This window comes from Biomphalaria glabrata, chromosome 13 (genome assembly GCF_947242115.1).
Source record: "Biomphalaria glabrata chromosome 13, xgBioGlab47.1, whole genome shotgun sequence".
NCBI lineage: Eukaryota > Metazoa > Mollusca > Gastropoda > Planorbidae > Biomphalaria > Biomphalaria glabrata.
Genome location: NC_074723.1, coordinates 28561976 through 28580157, shown reverse-complemented (window position 1 = coordinate 28580157; position 18182 = coordinate 28561976). Strand labels below are relative to the sequence as shown.

General features: G+C 44.4%; 1 protein-coding gene across 1 annotated transcript; it reads left to right on the top strand.

The window, feature by feature from the left end:
* The first annotated feature begins 662 nt into the window (after positions 1 to 662).
* LOC106058309 (uncharacterized) lies at positions 663 to 16676 on the top strand. The gene is made up of 4 exons (XM_013215702.2): positions 663 to 818; positions 8903 to 11948; positions 12554 to 12651; positions 14074 to 16676. The coding sequence occupies exons 2-4, from the start codon at positions 9042 to 9044 to the stop codon at positions 16577 to 16579; spliced, it is 5511 nt and encodes a 1836-aa protein (XP_013071156.2). The 5' UTR covers positions 663 to 818; positions 8903 to 9041; the 3' UTR covers positions 16580 to 16676.
* Positions 16677 to 18182: the final 1506 nt, after the last annotated feature.

The window sequence follows — 18182 nt, the reverse complement described above, 5'->3', positions numbered from 1 at the left end:
TTTGTTTTTGAGTGTTGAGCTTTAAACTATTGACATTAAATAGTATACTTATTGGATGCCTTGTTTTCTTTTCTTTTTTTTTTTTACTTCACACAGTTGAGTGATGACATTGGTGTGATAAAATCTGTAGAAAATTATTATTTTTTGTCAAAGACTAAATCATGTAGGCTACTCTTTCCGTAGATTTGATATTTAGAAACACTAGAGAAGGTTTTCTTAGACTGTTGTGGAATAGGTCTCTTCGCTTAACAACGAAAAGCAACGTCTATAAAACAGTGGTTCACTGTGAGCTTTCATCACACTTTAGTATGGCTCTGCGACTGGCCCTTTGAACTATTCCAATAGATGTACCATAGCTCCATAAGGGGAATACACTGACAAGACCACCTCACAAATAACCATGTTTCTTGAACAGTACAGAAACATTGACATTATGCCAAACTCGATTTTTTTTTCGGTGAACTTAAAGGAGGATAAGTGCTATAAAGATCCAATCAGGCGTCATTCCCCTACTCGCATAGTAGCTGGCAGGAGTTGGCCTCTGAGAGAGACAAACACATTTACAAGGGAAATGAGAGAGTGCTGTCAATAAAGCAGTCTTAGGTGCAAATGTTTCTGGGAAAACCCGCTAGGGAAACATGTCACGATTCATCTCTGGTGTTTCTGTAGCTTCCCGGATGCTCCCATTGCAAGTGAACACAACACCAAGGCAAGGGGCGCATACACAACTACAACTGCCTGCAAACGCCTGATTTTGTTTCTATTTAATTGTTGGTAGTTGTCTTTTAATCGCCCTGGAGCCTATTGCACCATCCAGTGTAAGCAAACTATTTTGAACTCCATGCGTTATCCAGCAATGCAAAGCCTTCGTGATCTGAACTCCAGCCCTGATGTATCGACATAAGAAGATCTAGACCTAGATAATAGTAGATAGATCTAGATCTAAAAGTAGAAACCTAAATTAGATCTACTCCTATGCTTGATAACATTTGAGAAAACCACAGCTCCCATTAGATCTAGATTTAGAACAGTCTTTGTCTCACAGTTTTAACCATGCCATGATCATTTGAATATCTAGGCTAGTTTGTTTGTAAAATGTTTTGTTTTACATGTTTCGGATGTTCCTTCAGAGTTGAAGATAGATTACTCCCTAGTGCAAACCTTCCTCAGGACGACGAGGGTTGGGAGCAGGCAGGGTTTGAACCCGGGACCATCGATAAATTCAAACGACAGTCCAGCGCGCAAACTGCACGACAAGGTAGCCATCCATAATAATAATAAAACAATTGGCACGAGTGCAGGATTTCACGTAAATACGCAGACCCAGTTGCGACCTGCATATTTCGCCTGCTCTGTTGCAGATAAAACCATTGTCCGCAAATTCTAAGTGTGTGTGTTGGGGGGGGGGGGGGTATTTTAATTCTTTTTTGTTTCGTTGCCTGAGCCTGACTTCTGGGAAAAAAAACTTTCTTTTGGAGAATTTGAAAACAATTATAATAATAACATTTATTAGCCCTGTATACATATGTGTATTACGTTTTGGCACGTTTTTCTCATACTAGGATGGCTGCCTGGTCGTGCGGTTTGCGCGCTGGACTGTCGTTCGGATTTATCGACGGTCGAGGGTTCAAACCCTGCCCGCTCCCATCCCCCGTCGTCCTGCGGGAGGTTTGGACTAGGAAGTAAACTATCTTCAACTCTGTAGGAACATCCGAAAACATGTAAAACAAAACAAAAATTGTTCCTTAGCTTAAAAATATATATTCTAGATCTATTCTGTTAACACGATGGTCAATTAACCTGATTTAATTTAAAAACAATAACAACAGGAAGATTTTATAATTCATGGGGCCAAAGTAGGAAATCACAAAGAATCTTGAATGTGATTTTAAATATATGTAAATTGTGCCTGGCGTGTGGTATACACTCCGGACATAGTCTACATCGCAGTGGTGGGCTACACAAACCTACATCGCAGTGGTGGGCTACACAAACCTACATAGCAGTGGTGGGCTACACAAACCTACATCGCAGTGGTGGGCTACACAAACCTACATCGCAGTGGTGGGCTACACAAACCTACATAGCAGTGGTAGGCTACACAAACCTACATCGCAGTGGTGGGCTACACAAACCTACATCGCAGTGGTGGGCTACACAAACCTACATAGCAGTGGTAGGCTACACAAACCTACATCGCAGTGGTGGGCTACACAAACCTACATCGCAGTGGTGGGCTACACAAACCTACATCGCAGTGGTGGGCTACACAAACCTACATAGCAGTGGTAGGCTACACAAACCTACATCGCAGTGGTGGGCTACACAAACCTACATCGAAGTGGTGGGCTACACAAACCTACATCGCAGTGGTGGGCTACACAAACCTACATCGCAGTGGTAGGCTATACAAACCTACATCGCAGTGGTAGGCTATACAAACCTACATCGCAGTTGTAGGCTACACAAACCTACATCGCAGTGGTAGGCTATACAAACCTACATCGCAGTGGTGGGCTACACAAACCTACATCGCAGTGGTAGGCTACACAAACCTACATAGCAGTGGTAGGCTACACAAACCTACATCGCAGTGGTGGGCTACACAAACCTACATCGCAGTGGTAGGCTACACAAACCTACATCGCAGTGGTGGGTTACACAAACCTACATCGCAGTAGTAGGCTACACAAACCTACATCGCAGTGGTAGGCTACACAAACCTACATCGCAGTGGTAGGCTACACAAACCTACATCGCAGTGGTAGGCTATACAAACATACATCGCAGTGGTGAGCTACACAAACATACATCGCAGTGGTGGGCTACACAAACATACATCGCAGTGGTGGGCTACACAAACCTACATCGCTGTGGTGGGCTACACAAACATACATCGCAGTGGTAGGCTACACAAACCTACATCACAGTGGTAGGCTACACAAACCTACATCGCAGTGGTAGGCTACACAAACCTACATCGCAGTGGTGGGCTACACAAACATACATAGCAGTGGTAGGCTACACAAACCTACATCGAAGTGGTGGGCTACACAAACCTACATCGCAGTGGTGGGCTACACAAACCTACATCGCAGTGGTGGGCTACACAAACCTACATCGCAGTGGTGGGCTACACAAACATACATAGCAGTGGTGGGCTACACAAACATACATAGCAGTGGTAGGCTACACAAACCTACATCGCAGTGGTGGGCTACACAAACCTACATAGCAGTGGTGGGCTACACAAACCTACATCGCAGTGGTGGGCTATACAAACCTACATCGCAGTGGTGGGCTACACAAACCTACATCGCAGTGGTAGGCTACACAAACCTACATCGCAGTGGTGGCCTACATCGCAGTGGTGGGCTACACAAACCTACATCGCAGTGGTGGGCTACACAAACCTACATCGCAGTGGTGGGCTACACAAACATACATCGCAGTGGTAGGCTACACAAACCTACATCGCAGTGGTGGGCTACACAAACCTACATCGCAGTGGTGGGCTACACAAACCTACATCGCAGTGGTGGGCTACACAAACATACATCGCAGTGGTAAGCTACACAAGCCTACATCGCAGTGGTAGGCTACACAAACCTACATCGCAGTGGTGGGCTACACAAACCTACATCGCAGTGGTGGGCTACACAAACCTACATCGCAGTGGTGGGCTACACAAACCTACATCGCAGTGGTGGGCTACACAAACATACATCGCAGTGGTGGGCTACACAAACATACATCGCAGTAGTAGGCTACACAAACCTACATCGCAGTGGTGGGCTACACAAACCTACATCGCAGTGGTGGGCTACACAAACCTACATCGCAGTGGTGGGCTACACAAACCTACATCGCAGTGGTAGGCTACACAAACCTACATCGCAGTGGTGGGCTATACAAACCTACATCGCAGTGGTGGGCTATACAAACCTACATAGCAGTGGTAGGCTACACAAACCTACATCGCAGTAGTAGGCTACACAAACCTACATCGCAGTGGTGGGCTACACAAACCTACATAGCAGTGGTGGGCTATACAAACCTACATAGCAGTGGTGGGCTATACAAACCTACATAGCAGTGATGGGCTATACAAGCCTACATAGCAGTTGTGGGCTACACAAACCTACATCGCAGTGGTGGGCTACACAAACCTACATAGCAGTGGTAGGCTACACAAACCTACATCGCAGTGGTAGGCTACACAAACCTACATCGCAGTGGTAGGCTACACAAACCTACATCGCAGTGGTAGGCTACACAAACCTACATCGCAGTGGTAGGCTACACAAACCTACATCGCAGTGGTAGGCTACACAAACCTACATAGCAGTGGTGGGCTATACAAACCTACATCGCAGTGGTGGGCTAAACAAACCTACATAGCAGTGGTAGGCTACACAAACCTACATCGCAGTGGTAGGCTACACAAACCTACATCGCAGTAGTAGGCTATACAAACCTACATCGCAGTGGTGGGCTATACAAACCTACATAGCAGTGGTGGGCTATACAAACCTACATCGCAGTGGTGGGCTATACAAACCTACATAGCAGTGGTAGGCTACACAAACCTACATCGCAGTGGTGGGCTATACAAACCTACATAGCAGTGGTGGGCTATACAACCTACATCGCAGTGGTGGGCTATACAAACCTACATCGCAGTGGTAGGCTACACAAACCTACATCGCAGTAGTAGGCTATACAAACCTACATCGCAGTGGTGGGCTATACAAACCTACATAGCAGTGGTGGGCTATACAAACCTACATCGCAGTGGTGGGCTATACAAAACTACATAGCAGTGGTAGGCTACACAAACCTACATAGCAGTGGTGGGCTATACAAACCTACATCGCAGTGGTGGGCTATACAAACCTACATAGCAGTGGTGGGCTATACAAACCTACATCGCAGTGGTGGGCTATACAAACCTACATAGCAGTGGTGGGCTATACAAACCTACATAGCAGTGGTGGGCTATACAAACCTACATAGCAGTGGTGGGCTATACAAACCTATATAGCAGTGGTGGGCTATACAAACCTACATAGCAGTGGTGGGCTATACAAACCTACATCGCAGTGGTGGGCTATACAAACCTACATAGCAGTGGTGGGCTATACAAACCTACATCGCAGTGGTGGGCTATACAAACCTACATAGCAGTGGTGGGCTATACAAACCTATATAGCAGTGGTGGGCTATACAAACCTACATAGCAGTGGTGGGCTATACAAACCTACATCGCAGTGGTGGGCTATACAAACCTACATAGCAGTGGTGGGCTATACAAACCTACATCGCAGTGGTGGGCTATACAAACCTACATAGCAGTGGTGGGCTATACAAACCTACATCGCAGTGGTGGGCTATACAAACCTACATAGCAGTGGTAGGCTACACAAACCTACATAGCAGTGGTGGGCTATACAAACCTACATCGCAGTGGTGGGCTACACAAACCTACATAGCAGTGGTGGGCTATACAAACCTACATCGCAGTGGTGGGCTATACAAACCTACATAGCAGTGGTGGGCTATACAAACCTACATCGCAGTGGTGGGCTATACAAACCTACATAGCAGTGGTGGGCTATACAAACCTACATCGCAGTGGTGGGCTATACAAACCTACATAGCAGTGGTGGGCTATACAAACCTACATCGCAGTGGTGGGCTATACAAACCTACATAGCAGTGGTGGGCTATACAAACCTACATAGCAGTGGTGGGCTATACAAACCTACATCGCAGTGGTGGGCTATACAAACCTACATAGCAGTGGTGGGCTATACAAACCTACATCGCAGTGGTGGGCTATACAAACCTACATAGCAGTGGTGGGCTATACAAACCTACATCGCAGTGGTGGGCTATACAAACCTACATAGCAGTGGTGGGCTATACAAACCTACATAGCAGTGGTGGGCTATACAAACCTACATCGCAGTGGTGGGCTATACAAACCTACATAGCAGTGGTGGGCTATACAAACCTACATCGCAGTGGTGGGCTATACAAACCTACATAGCAGTGGTGGGCTATACAAACCTACATCGCAGTGGTGGGCTATACAAACCTACATAGCAGTGGTGGGCTATACAAACCTACATAGCAGTGGTGGGCTATACAAACCTACATCGCAGTGGTGGGCTATACAAACCTACATAGCAGTGGTGGGCTATACAAACCTACATCGCAGTGGTGGGCTATACAAACCTACATAGCAGTGGTGGGCTATACAAACCTACATCGCAGTGGTGGGCTATACAAACCTACATCGCAGTGGTGGGCTATAGAAACCTACGTAGCAGTGGTGGGCTATACAAACCTACATAGCAGTGGTGGGCTATACAAACCTACATCGCAGTGGTGGGCTATACAAACCTACATAGCAGTGGTGGGCTATACAAACCTACATAGCAGTGGTGGGCTATACAAACCTACATAGCAGTGGTGGGCTATACAAACCTATATAGCAGTGGTGGGCTATACAAACCTACATAGCAGTGGTGGGCTATACAAACCTACATCGCAGTGGTGGGCTATACAAACCTACATAGCAGTGGTGGGCTATACAAACCTACATCGCAGTGGTGGGCTATACAAACCTACATAGCAGTGGTGGGCTATACAAACCTACATCGCAGTGGTGGGCTATACAAACCTACATAGCAGTGGTAGGCTACACAAACCTACATCGCAGTGGTGGGCTACACAAACCTACATCGCAGTGGTGGGCTACACAAACCTACATCGCAGTGGTGGGCTACACAAACCTACATCGCAGTGGTGGGCTACACAAACCTACATCGCAGTGGTGGGCTACACAAACCTACATCGCAGTGGTGGGCTATACAAACCTACATAGCAGTGGTGGGCTATACAAACCTATATAGCAGTGGTGGGCTATACAAACCTACATAGCAGTGGTGGGCTATACAAACCTACATCGCAGTGGTGGGCTATACAAACCTACATAGCAGTGGTGGGCTATACAAACCTACATCGCAGTGGTGGGCTATACAAACCTACATAGCAGTGGTGGGCTATACAAACCTACATCGCAGTGGTGGGCTATACAAACCTACATAGCAGTGGTAGGCTACACAAACCTACATCGCAGTGGTGGGCTACACAAACCTACATCGCAGTGGTGGGCTACACAAACCTACATCGCAGTGGTGGGCTACACAAACCTACATCGCAGTGGTGGGCTACACAAACCTACATCGCAGTGGTGGGCTACACAAACCTACATCGCAGTGGTGGGCTATACAAACCTACATCGCAGTGGTGGGCTATACAAACCTACATAGCAGTGGTAGGCTACACAAACCTACATCGCAGTGGTGGGCTACACAAACCTACATCGCAGTGGTGGGCTACACAAACCTACATCGCAGTGGTGGGCTATACAAACCTACATCGCAGTGGTAGGCTACACAAACATACATCGCAGTGGTGGGCTACACAAACCTACATCGCAGTGGTGGGCTACACAAACCTACATCGCAGTGGTGGGCTACACAAACCTACATCGCAGTGGTAGGCTACACAAACCTACATCGCAGTGGTGGGCTATACAAACCTACATAGCAGCGGTAGGCTACACAAACCTACATCGCAGTGGTAGGCTACACAAACCTACATCGCAGTGGTGGGCTACACAAACCTACATCGCAGTGGTAGGCTACACAAACCTACATCGCAGTGGTGGGCTACACAAACCTACATTGCAGTGGTGGACTACACAAACCTACATCGCAGTGGTGGGCTATACAAACATACATCGCAGTGGTGGGCTACACAAACCTACATCGCAGTGGTGGGCTATACAAACATACATCGCAGTGGTGGGCTACACAAATATACATCGCAGTGGTAGGCTACACAAACCTACATCGCAGTGGTGGGCTACACAAACCTACATCGCAGTAGTAGGCTACACAAACCTACATCGCAGTGGTGGACTACACAAACCTACATCGCAGTGGTGGGCTACACAAACCTACATCGCAGTGGTGGGCTACACAAACCTACATCGCAGTGGTAGACTATACAGTTCATCCACTAATACCCTGCATTAGGCTTAATGCGTTCATCTCTGCTTGTGGTGCCATCTGGGGCATACAAACAACCAGCCTTCTCAAGTTTTGGGCGAGTCTCTCTAACTGTCCCCACGTATCGTCCATCTGCTTAGCAACTGAATCCAAATCCAGGAGCCACGTATTTCTGGTCCGTCCCCCTTTCCTCTTTCTTCAAAGGTTTCAAGTGAGGGCTTGCTTTGTAATGTTTGATGCAGGCTTGCCAAGGGTATGACCTATCCACCGACAGCGTTTCTGAAGGATATCTTCTTTAAGTTTAAATAAGTTAGAGCGTAATAATATCTAAATTACGTTCTGAATCGTGTAAAACAAATGAAACGTTTATAACAGAAGTAATGTAAGATTCACTTTCATCTTTGTTAAACACTAACATTTATTATTTGTTATAGCCAGGTGCGAGTTCTTATTTTATTCAGACAAGAAAAAACTCTGCAGTTGAAACAATTCCTACTTTGATTTGTCATCAGTATTCAACCTTCTACATTTCTTTTGTCTATTGCACCCAACTCTCTCCATATCACTAGCTGCAGTCTTTCTCTACGTTCTACATCTATCTGCTCATTTATGACCTAGTGAAATGACTTCGACCAGACACTCTCACAAAGCATGTTCATCAATACTGCTGTTCCAGTCAGACAGCTGTGTTTACACTAGCCCCCCCCCCCCCCGAACTTATCCAGTATAGACACACAAAAAAACAACAACAACAAAACCCTCTAACCCATTAAACTTAATTTGGTACTAATGTTATGTTTTGTATTTTCTTACCAAAGCATGTGAGAAAGACTCGAGCTGCATTACAAGAAGTACGGAGTGAGTTCCTTCATCGGAAGATAGCCTTGTGAAGGGAAATTTCATCAACATTATATATTTATTTGAATTTCATCTCAGTCAAGTTTTTTTGTTGTTGTCATGATTCTGGGTGGAAATACAGTCATATCTTTGCCATCCAGCACTGATGCGACATACTATGTATCTAATACGCGTGTCGCGGGCTCACTAACAGCAAATGACCTGAATACCAGCTTGCCAGCATCCACATGCAGTACTTATCACGTAGGTCCATGCATTTGTCGTGGTGTGTCCGAAGCTTCCTATTACACGTTGGAAATGTTGCATTTTTCTCCAAACCCCACGTCCCCCTGTGGTGAGCCACCTAAACAGGTTCTGTCCAAGAGCGAGCCACAAAGTACGCACACCCGTTCCAGCAACAAAGCAGAGGAGACGCCATCTCTCGAGTCCACGTGTAACCAGGATGTGATAAGCAGCGCTACTGGACCTGTGCCCTTGTGGAAAACACTCAGGAGGAACTCTTCTGGTATGAGGGGCAAAAAGCTAATTGCTGTAGATGTCGAAGACGACAAAATCACTGAACTTGCAACACACGAAAACCTAAATAGTGCAGCTAGTTGCTTGCATCAGTCTTATAGTTCAGCATCGGCCTGCAGCCCAATCCCTTGTGAAAAGGAAAACTCCAAACAAATATATGTGTTTACCGCAAAAGATGTTTACTGCAAAGATATTTATGCCAATGCTGAAAGTGTTGACATTAAAACGCTTCCTTTTGACAGAAAAGATATCACACATTTCATATTTGTAGAGAAAGATTATTGCAATTCACAGTCATCCCCCGAGAACCTTAAAACGATGGATAAAAAGACTGCAGAAAATATTCAAGTTAAAACGAAAATAGCCCTCAAGTCGCCAAACCAAAAACCATCTAAAAAGACAAGCAAGAAATCCCAGGAAAGAGAAACACCAAAACAGAAGTTGCCTAAATGTCTCCCTTCCCCAACTAAAGACACTTTCTTGTTGAAAACGTCAAGGCAAGCATTGAAATCGGCTGATGAGAAATCAGTATCTCCAAGAATGATCTCTGATTCAGTTAAATCTAAGGCAAAAACAAAAAAAGTCAAGCGGGCTAAAAAGCAAAGCATCTCAACTAGCATATCTTCAAAAACGGCACCCAATGAACACGCACATGCGCACTCCACTAATTCTTCGGACACAGTCGCTATCGCGTTGAATAACGAGGGTATGCCGAAATTAAAGCAAGTAGATAACCACGCAGCATTGGCTGACTTGGCGCCCACATTAAGGCCATTCTCTGATCAGGCAGAAAAGATGCTTAGCTTAACCGAGAAGAAAACCTGCATCCGGCCCGGAAATATGGACGAAAACGACACACTTAATTCGCCAGATTCTGGAAAAAGCTGCCACTCCCTTGGAGGCAATTCTGATACTAAGCCTAGTGTGTCCAGTTTTACATCCCAACTTCCAGTGGAGAAAAAGTCATCTCTGGCAACGAATGACACACAAGAGATATCGCCTAAAATGACAGAAGAGATGGTTGATAACATAGAGTCAGACTCAAGCACGAGCGACGAAGAATCCGACGAATCGTGTTCACGTTCCAACCTAATTGTCACGGCCCAAAGCTCACCCCGGGTACAGGAAGAGGTTGCGACACCAAGCGAACAGCTAGAGACGGTGTCTAATTTCGTCACAAAAATATCCGACATTTCTGGAAGCTTTATCACTACTACTGGGAGTTCCTCTCATGTGAAGAGACATGCTCGTCAATCCCAGAGCTCTGCTCTGCATAAGCGTAGCACCGGCGAAGTCTTGGTCGGCAGCAAGAAGTACCGGAAGCCACGCACTCAAACGGAAGACAATGCGTGTACCTCTCCTCACATGAAGGCTGTTAGATCAATGTCATGTCCGATGAATCCAATGACAACACCAGAATACGTTGAGGCAACCAGGAACACGGTTATAGGAAGCAGTTCTAGCTTTTTAAAAGTTCTTAAAGGTCAGAGGAACTGGTATCCCAATGTTGTCACGTGGTTTCAGTCCTTGTTTAGTCGCGATAAGGATACGATACGTATGAGCAGCGCAGGCACTTCAAAAGACGAGCCTAGGCTCGATCACATTTCGCCATGCTGCTCTAAAGATGAGGCAAGACACTCGGGGCAAGACGATTCCTTTAGTTCAGTTGTATTGGACAAGCTCAGGCCTACTGGCCGCTGGGCCTCGGCCAAAGTCTCCACATTATTAAAACTGGATGTTTCATCTGATGCGCCGTGCGACAATATGTTTGTTCCGGTGCTAACAAGTGACAGTTGTATGATATGCCCAGAGGAAGACATCGGACCATGTCCTTACGGCGAGGAAGACGAGCAAGTCTGTGACGAAGGTCCCGTGACACCTCGAGTAAGCAAACGTAAGTATACATCCCCCAAAGGAAAACGGAGGCTGGAAAAAGAAAAAAGACAGAAAGAAAGAAGTCCAAGAAACCGATTTCTGGAGTCCGAGAGGCCAGCTTCTATTCTAGAAGAGCACGAAGATGAAACCTCTGAGCCAACGTCACCCCCGAGCAAACCTTGCATCTGGCAAAAACCACCAAAGCCTTGCGTCGCGGAAGATGAGCCGAAAAGTCAAAAGAAAGTCGAATCCCGGTGTACCTGGGGATTGCCGGACCCACCACCCTCCGACAAAGATGAGCCTCGTGAGTGTAAAACCACGGACCCGATTCCACCAAAGAAAAAGACAGAAATAAAGTTGGAGGAAGGTAATCAAGAGAAGGAGTTGACGGCAACGTCTGCAGAAAAGAACCGGGTAGAGACCTTTTTCATGTCAGATGATCATGATCGATATTCTATAGCGTCCTTGGATCTGGAAGGCATTGGGGACGTGGACAAACACAAACTGGAAAGTCCAAAGAGAGCAGAAAAGGAACAATCAAAACTGGACATGATGACTTTGACCAAGCTGGCCTCGCCATCATTGGTGTCAGGAGCTTTGAGTGCAGCAGGCAATGTAAGTTTATCTATCTATCTATCTATCTATCTATCTATCTATCTATCTATCTATCTATCTATCTATCTATCTATCTATCTATCTATCTATCTGTCTGTCTGTCTGTCTGTCTGTCTGTCTATCTATCTATCTATCTATCTGTCTGTCTGTCTGTCTGTCTGTCTGTCTGTCCGTCCGTCTGTCTATCTATCTATCTATCTATCTATCTATCTATCTATCTATCTATCTATCTATCTATCTATCTATCTATCTATGTATCTTTCTATCTGTCTATCTATCTGTCTATCTATCTATCTATCTATCTATCTATCTTTCCCTTTGGTCCTACCAGCCCTTAACTCTATATCGACACTAGAAATACGGAAAATATTTTTTAAACGCCGTTGGTCAGGCGTTTTTTAGAGAATTAAATGGCATGTGAGTCAAGTTATAGTTGAAGAATTAAAACCCAACAACAAACTAGAATCTAGAACTAATCTATAGACCTAGTTGACTGAAAGAATATTCTCGGTGCCTTTAGTGTCCACGTAGAAATGTCTGCTGTACTTTTCCATTTGCACGTCAATGGGATCACCTTTTTTGTTTTCTTCACGTTCTTCCTGTAGACTATTTGGTCGCAGTTAGAAAAGATCCGAGATGCCAATGTGAAATACCAGTTCCCCCAGCGAAGAGGTTTATATGAACCCCCAAAGGCGTATCCGATGTAAGTACACAGCTGTATATTGTGCTATTTCTTAAGTGTAAGTCCCCCCCCCCAACCCCAAAAAATCTAAACTAGTATCATTTGATGAAGCTAAATTACTGGGCTAGTGGCCTTTTTGGTTTATTCACATATTCTTTTTAACTAAATATATACATTCTAGAAATAAATGTTAAACAATAGAAAACTGCATACCAAAGAATAGTTTATTTTATAACAGAATTAGTGAACGAAATGATTCAAAACATGCCTATATTGAGTGAAATTGCACAAATTATTTTGAATCCATCATGTAATCAATTTATAATAGATGTAGACTAACAATAATAAATTTATGCAAGTGGAGATTTATTAATTTTTTTTTGTCTAGAGCAACTTTCCTGCTCATCATGCTGAATGTGCTCTGATCCAACCATTTGTGTCAACGTATGGGGGGGGGGGGGGCTGGGAGAACGTTTCCGTGCTGCTATTTTTTTTTTAAAAGGTTGTTCGAGTCTTAATTTGAGCTCGGTACCTCGAGCCTCCACATTGAAAGGCCGGCGCGTTAGCCACTTAGCTATACAAGTACTGAAAAAATAGAAGGTTTTATCGCCTACAAAAATCTATAGCTTAAAATTATTGGCAAATCACCTAATTCTCAACACAAGTCTTAACCCCATTTAGCTTAATTAATAAAATAATTAAGACTAATTTATTGTTTAATTGTTTGATTGATGTATGTGTTGCCATCGACACTGAATTAATTGCTGCAAAGTTTCAACTTGATCCGAGAATGGAAAGTGGGAGAAATAACCAGACAGACATGCGGACAGACTCATAAAGCTTTTTAGATAGCCAACAAAATGAGTGAACAAAATGAAGTAGAGTGGAATGTAAACAATCAAAGGTCCCTTCCACTATACCGTCTTATTCTTCAAAGACTTTGGCTAATAGACATACCGATACCCCGCTCCTACCTAAACTCTCCTTTGAATGGCATGGCCCTAGTAAATGTTGAAGCTTTTAAAAGTCATCTACATTCCGCTAAAAGTAATATTATTGTAGCCTAAGTTTAATACCAAATAAAAAAAAAAAAACTTAAACAAAAATACATTATAAAGCTTATATTACGCGCATCAATTAATTTGGATCAGTCATGTAATTAAAATTGTATTAGTTCTAGACTAAAAATAATAAATCTATGCAATTAGAAATATTTTAACCAAACTTTTTTTTAGCGTAATTTCATGCTTCTAGCTTTCTCACTACGCTGTGGTCCTATCACTTGTCTGGACCAGTTGAAAAGGGTTGGGGGAGAGAGAACGGGGCATCTGGATGATCGTTTTTTTAAATCTATTCAATTCGAACTTTTAGTCTCAAGCCTTCTCGGGCTTCTCAAGCCAACGCGGTAACCAGTCGTTTTTTTTTGTATTGTCAAATTTCTAGGTGGTTGTATGCAGAGCAGATTCAACAAATTCTCAACTTCTTCGGAAAAGGCCAAGATACAGGAGCACAAAAAGACGCGACCAAATTAAAGACGAAGTCTGACATCAACACAAGGAGGCCATCGTTTGATGAGGCCGCTAAGGCTGCAGATGAGGCCCGCCAAAACAAAGGGAAAGGCTCCGATCGAGACAGTGGAAGCTCTTGGGCAACACCATTGGCAGCGCAGCCCAAACCGGAAGAACCGGTGTACTACCCCCGAACCGTTGACAGCTTCCGCGAGCTGAGGTTCTGTTATCCGCCTCTGCCTTTGCCCATCGACAGAGCTCATATTCACCAGTGCTGCCACTGTCACTTCCACCCCAAAGTCAGACGCCACGCGCACCAAAACCAAAGCTCGCTAACGTGCTCTCTTTGTCCCACCCACGGAGCCACCTTTAGAAGAAGGAGCTCGAGCTCCCCCACAGCTCCCAGCGTATACGACCACGTTTGCTGCAGCTATAAAGTCCGCTCGCGCCCGCTGCCACTATACACTCCCAGGTGCCATCTCTATCACAAGCCGCGAGCGGTTCGATGCGCATCCAAAAGGGACTATGTGCGTAAAAGCGTATCGTCCTGCCAGCCGAGCTCGAGAATGACGCCGTGGTCAGCCTGCTGCACTAAAGTTTTGAAGATGATCCACTGTGACGCTTTCTCACAAAGCGAGCTGAGAAGAAAGTCTTGCCTTCTGAGTGAGAAGGGTGATCGCTACTATTACAAAAACCTCTTTAAGAAGCGAATAAATATGCGAAACTTTATGAAAGAAATGCGAAGGTCCCAAATAACCCTCAAGCCTTCTCAAGATAAATCAGAAGATGAAGACAAAGACAAAATAAGCGAAGATAATTCGAAAGAATGTTGCCCAGAAAATCTCACTGTAACCGATTGCAAAAATATCGAATATTTAAGAAAAGAGTATATCTCTCCATGTGCTGAAAAATCCCCTTACGTGAATCCTCCGCCTTGCTTAGACAAAGGCAACACCATGAAAATGCCGGAAGTCTCACCATACTTAAAGACAATGGATACGTTGAAAGCATTCTGTGGCCCACCGTGTCATTTTCCTGAAATCCCCCCAAAAAACGACGCCGAGAAGATGGATCGAAGCAAAAACAAATCTGATACATTTGATGACGAGGCTGTGGAAATGAGAAAGAAGGGCGTCTATTTGTCCACAGAAGGAAGCACGAGTGCAGTTCAAACTTCAGAACGTGGGCATGGTCTCAGCAGTTCCAACCCAAGTTATGACCAGAGATGGGATGTGTCAGATCACCTAATTAAAATGTTTAGTCCTAGCTTAGAAACGCTCTCCAAGCCAGCTAACAATAATGTTTATATGGCAAGCTCCACCGAAGCGGTGGAGAACTGCATTACAAAACAACTTGATGCTACGGACAACGACCTGTATCAGTGTCCCTGTGGTTTGAACTTTGTCTCCACATGCCCCCTTCAAAGCGAAATGGCCTTTAATCGCAAGCGTGAGCTCCTGGCCTCTAAAATCAAAGAAGACGGGAATGTGAAACCCCAATCGCAGGTTCTTCCTTTCGCAGGACCATATCTGTATGAGGACATTCACCCTCCCAGGTCACAAATCAAATCAGAAAGATGCAAGCCCAAAAACGATTTTCGTCACAGCAGCTTTTTGTATGAAGATGTCCTTAGAGACAAGTTCATTCCATCGAAAAACAATAATCAAGAAAATTCTGTACATATTTTCAAATCCGCCTTTAAAAAGTCCTCAAACGATTATGAAACGTCCCCATTAAAGGCCAATCAAATAGCTAATGATGTCATGATCACTCTTCCCAAAGTTAGCTACAAGCCTCCTATTTATAAACACGGTGAAGGAAGCCGCTGTGCAAGTAGTCGGCGCTACGATTCCAATTTTAGTAAATGTCTAAGGAAGAATCCAAACTTGAAGCGAGCGACTACCCGAATCTTGAAAACCTCTGCACCTTATGGAGACAGCACAGATCTTTTAAGGAAACCGTTATCCAACAACCTCATCTCTGATCTAAACAGCAGCAACGTCTTTGTGAGTCGCTTACCGGAAGCCATTGCACCGGCGGCTAGTAGTGGGTTGAGAACCACGAATGACTTTACACTCACTTGTGGCAACAGACACAACACTCAGCTGCTGACTCTCCAACACAGCCATATCAGTGCCCAAACATCGAGCTTGCTCTATGGGTCGACTAACTACGGGGGTCTTCTGAATTTTAACCCGAAGAGCGCGCTTCTTCAAGATTTTAACAAATCCAACGCAACCTCGAACATCAGCGCAGCACCATCACACAATTCACTTGGGTCTTATTACAATACACTAGACACCAGAACATGCTTCAGTGGTAACCTGTCTACACCATACAACTCAAGGATGCCTTTCCCATATAACAACGCCGAGAAAAGTCTGGTGACGCCAAACTACCGCAAAACCAGCATTGCATCGAGATCAGGCCGAATGTATTAAGTTTCTTTCTAATGTCACCAAAATGACAAAGTAAGCCATTGAATGTTTAGCACGGAGTGTCATCAGATAACTCAATAGATCTTGTATAAATATTGTCCATATTGGTTGAGTAGTTTGTTGTTTTGACTTCTATATCTGTAGTAATGAAAACCAACAAGTAATGAACTCGCTTTTCTAACCAATTTTTTTTTTGGTAAACCTGCACCTTCAATCATTTCATTAGCGTACGTTTTGTTATACGTACATTTCACAAATAAATAATTTGTAAACAATAAGTTATTAGTACACCGCACTGGTGTAAAACAATAATATTGGGGACTGGTTTAAAGCCACAGTTGGAGTAAGACAAGGATGTCTACCCTCACCAACACTTTTCAATATCTTCCTTGAAAGGATAGTGGAAGATGCTCTCGAGGGTTATGAAGGTACTGTAAGTCAAAAGCTTAAACAGACCTCGACGTATGCTATTCCTGGAACTAAATTATTAAATGTTCACTACCTTTACAATTTTAACTGTGAATAGACCTTGTTTTTAATAACTTAACTAAATAAAATTTAACTCTTGAGGTATGAAGGGAGAGTGACCTTTTAGGGGTTACGGGCACGGCCTAAAGTGTGCCGATGTGCCAAAAAAAAACCCCTCAAAAACTCAAACTCATATCTCCCTCACCAACAGCGCCCTTTGGTGGTTTGTGCTAGAACGAAGGAATCTATTAAAAAACAACAACAAACAAATGAGAACGTCTATGTCATAGATAGCGTGCGCCTGTTTCTGATGTGACCAGGAGTCAAAGTGGGCGGAAGGTGTCGTGTCTCGTTGTGCAGGCTGAATAGATGCTGATGAAATCACGATGTCGTCTGCTGTAGTTCAAGTTAATAGATACGGATGAGAAAGCTACAACCCAGCCACCTAGTTATCATAACTCTATCATTCATGAACACTCTCTACAGGCTTGGATATAAGGTTGTACAAAGTATGAAACTACACAGAACATCGAGGCTGACAATACTTTTTACCATGTATTTCTGCATCTCGGAATACAGAAAATCATTTGGCGACGGGGGATTCTCTTAGCTTCAAAGACTAAACATTAACGGGATCCTCATAGTTCGGAATAATGGAGCTTCCATCGACAGTCTGGGACTGCTGACAACCAGCGGTGCGACTTAATAGCTTTAAGTAAAGCTTAAGTAATTTTTTAAAATACATTTTCTTAAGGATCCAAGACAATTCGTTTACAGTTTTTACATGATCTAAATATAGAAGAGAGAAACTGGTGGCAGGGGGCTTAACAACGAGACAGCTCAAGATTATTAACAAAGGCCGCGGGATACACATTTGAGACCAAAAGGTAATCTACTGTCGAGGACAGACGCAGACGTGGACAGAGAACCCCAAATAGACCACCGGCAGACAACGGTTTACTCTGCGGCAAAATATGTAGATGCAGCTTAGACTCGGATGGCTGATCGGTGGCTGAGTGGTAAAGCTCTTGGCTTCTGAACCGGGGGTCCCGGGTTCGAATCCTGGTGAAGACTGGGATTTTTAATTTTGGGTGCCTCTGAGTCCACCCAGCTCTAATAGGTACCTGACATTAGTTGA

Coding starts and splice junctions, on each gene's coding strand:
- LOC106058309 (XM_013215702.2), top strand. CDS start 9,042: ATGATTCTGGGTGGAAATACAGTCATATCTTTGCCATCCAGCACTGAT. Junction 11,949..12,553: donor CTTTGAGTGCAGCAGGCAAT/GTAAGTTTATCT, acceptor TTCTTCCTGTAG/ACTATTTGGTCGCAGTTAGA. Junction 12,652..14,073: donor CCCCCAAAGGCGTATCCGAT/GTAAGTACACAG, acceptor TCAAATTTCTAG/GTGGTTGTATGCAGAGCAGA.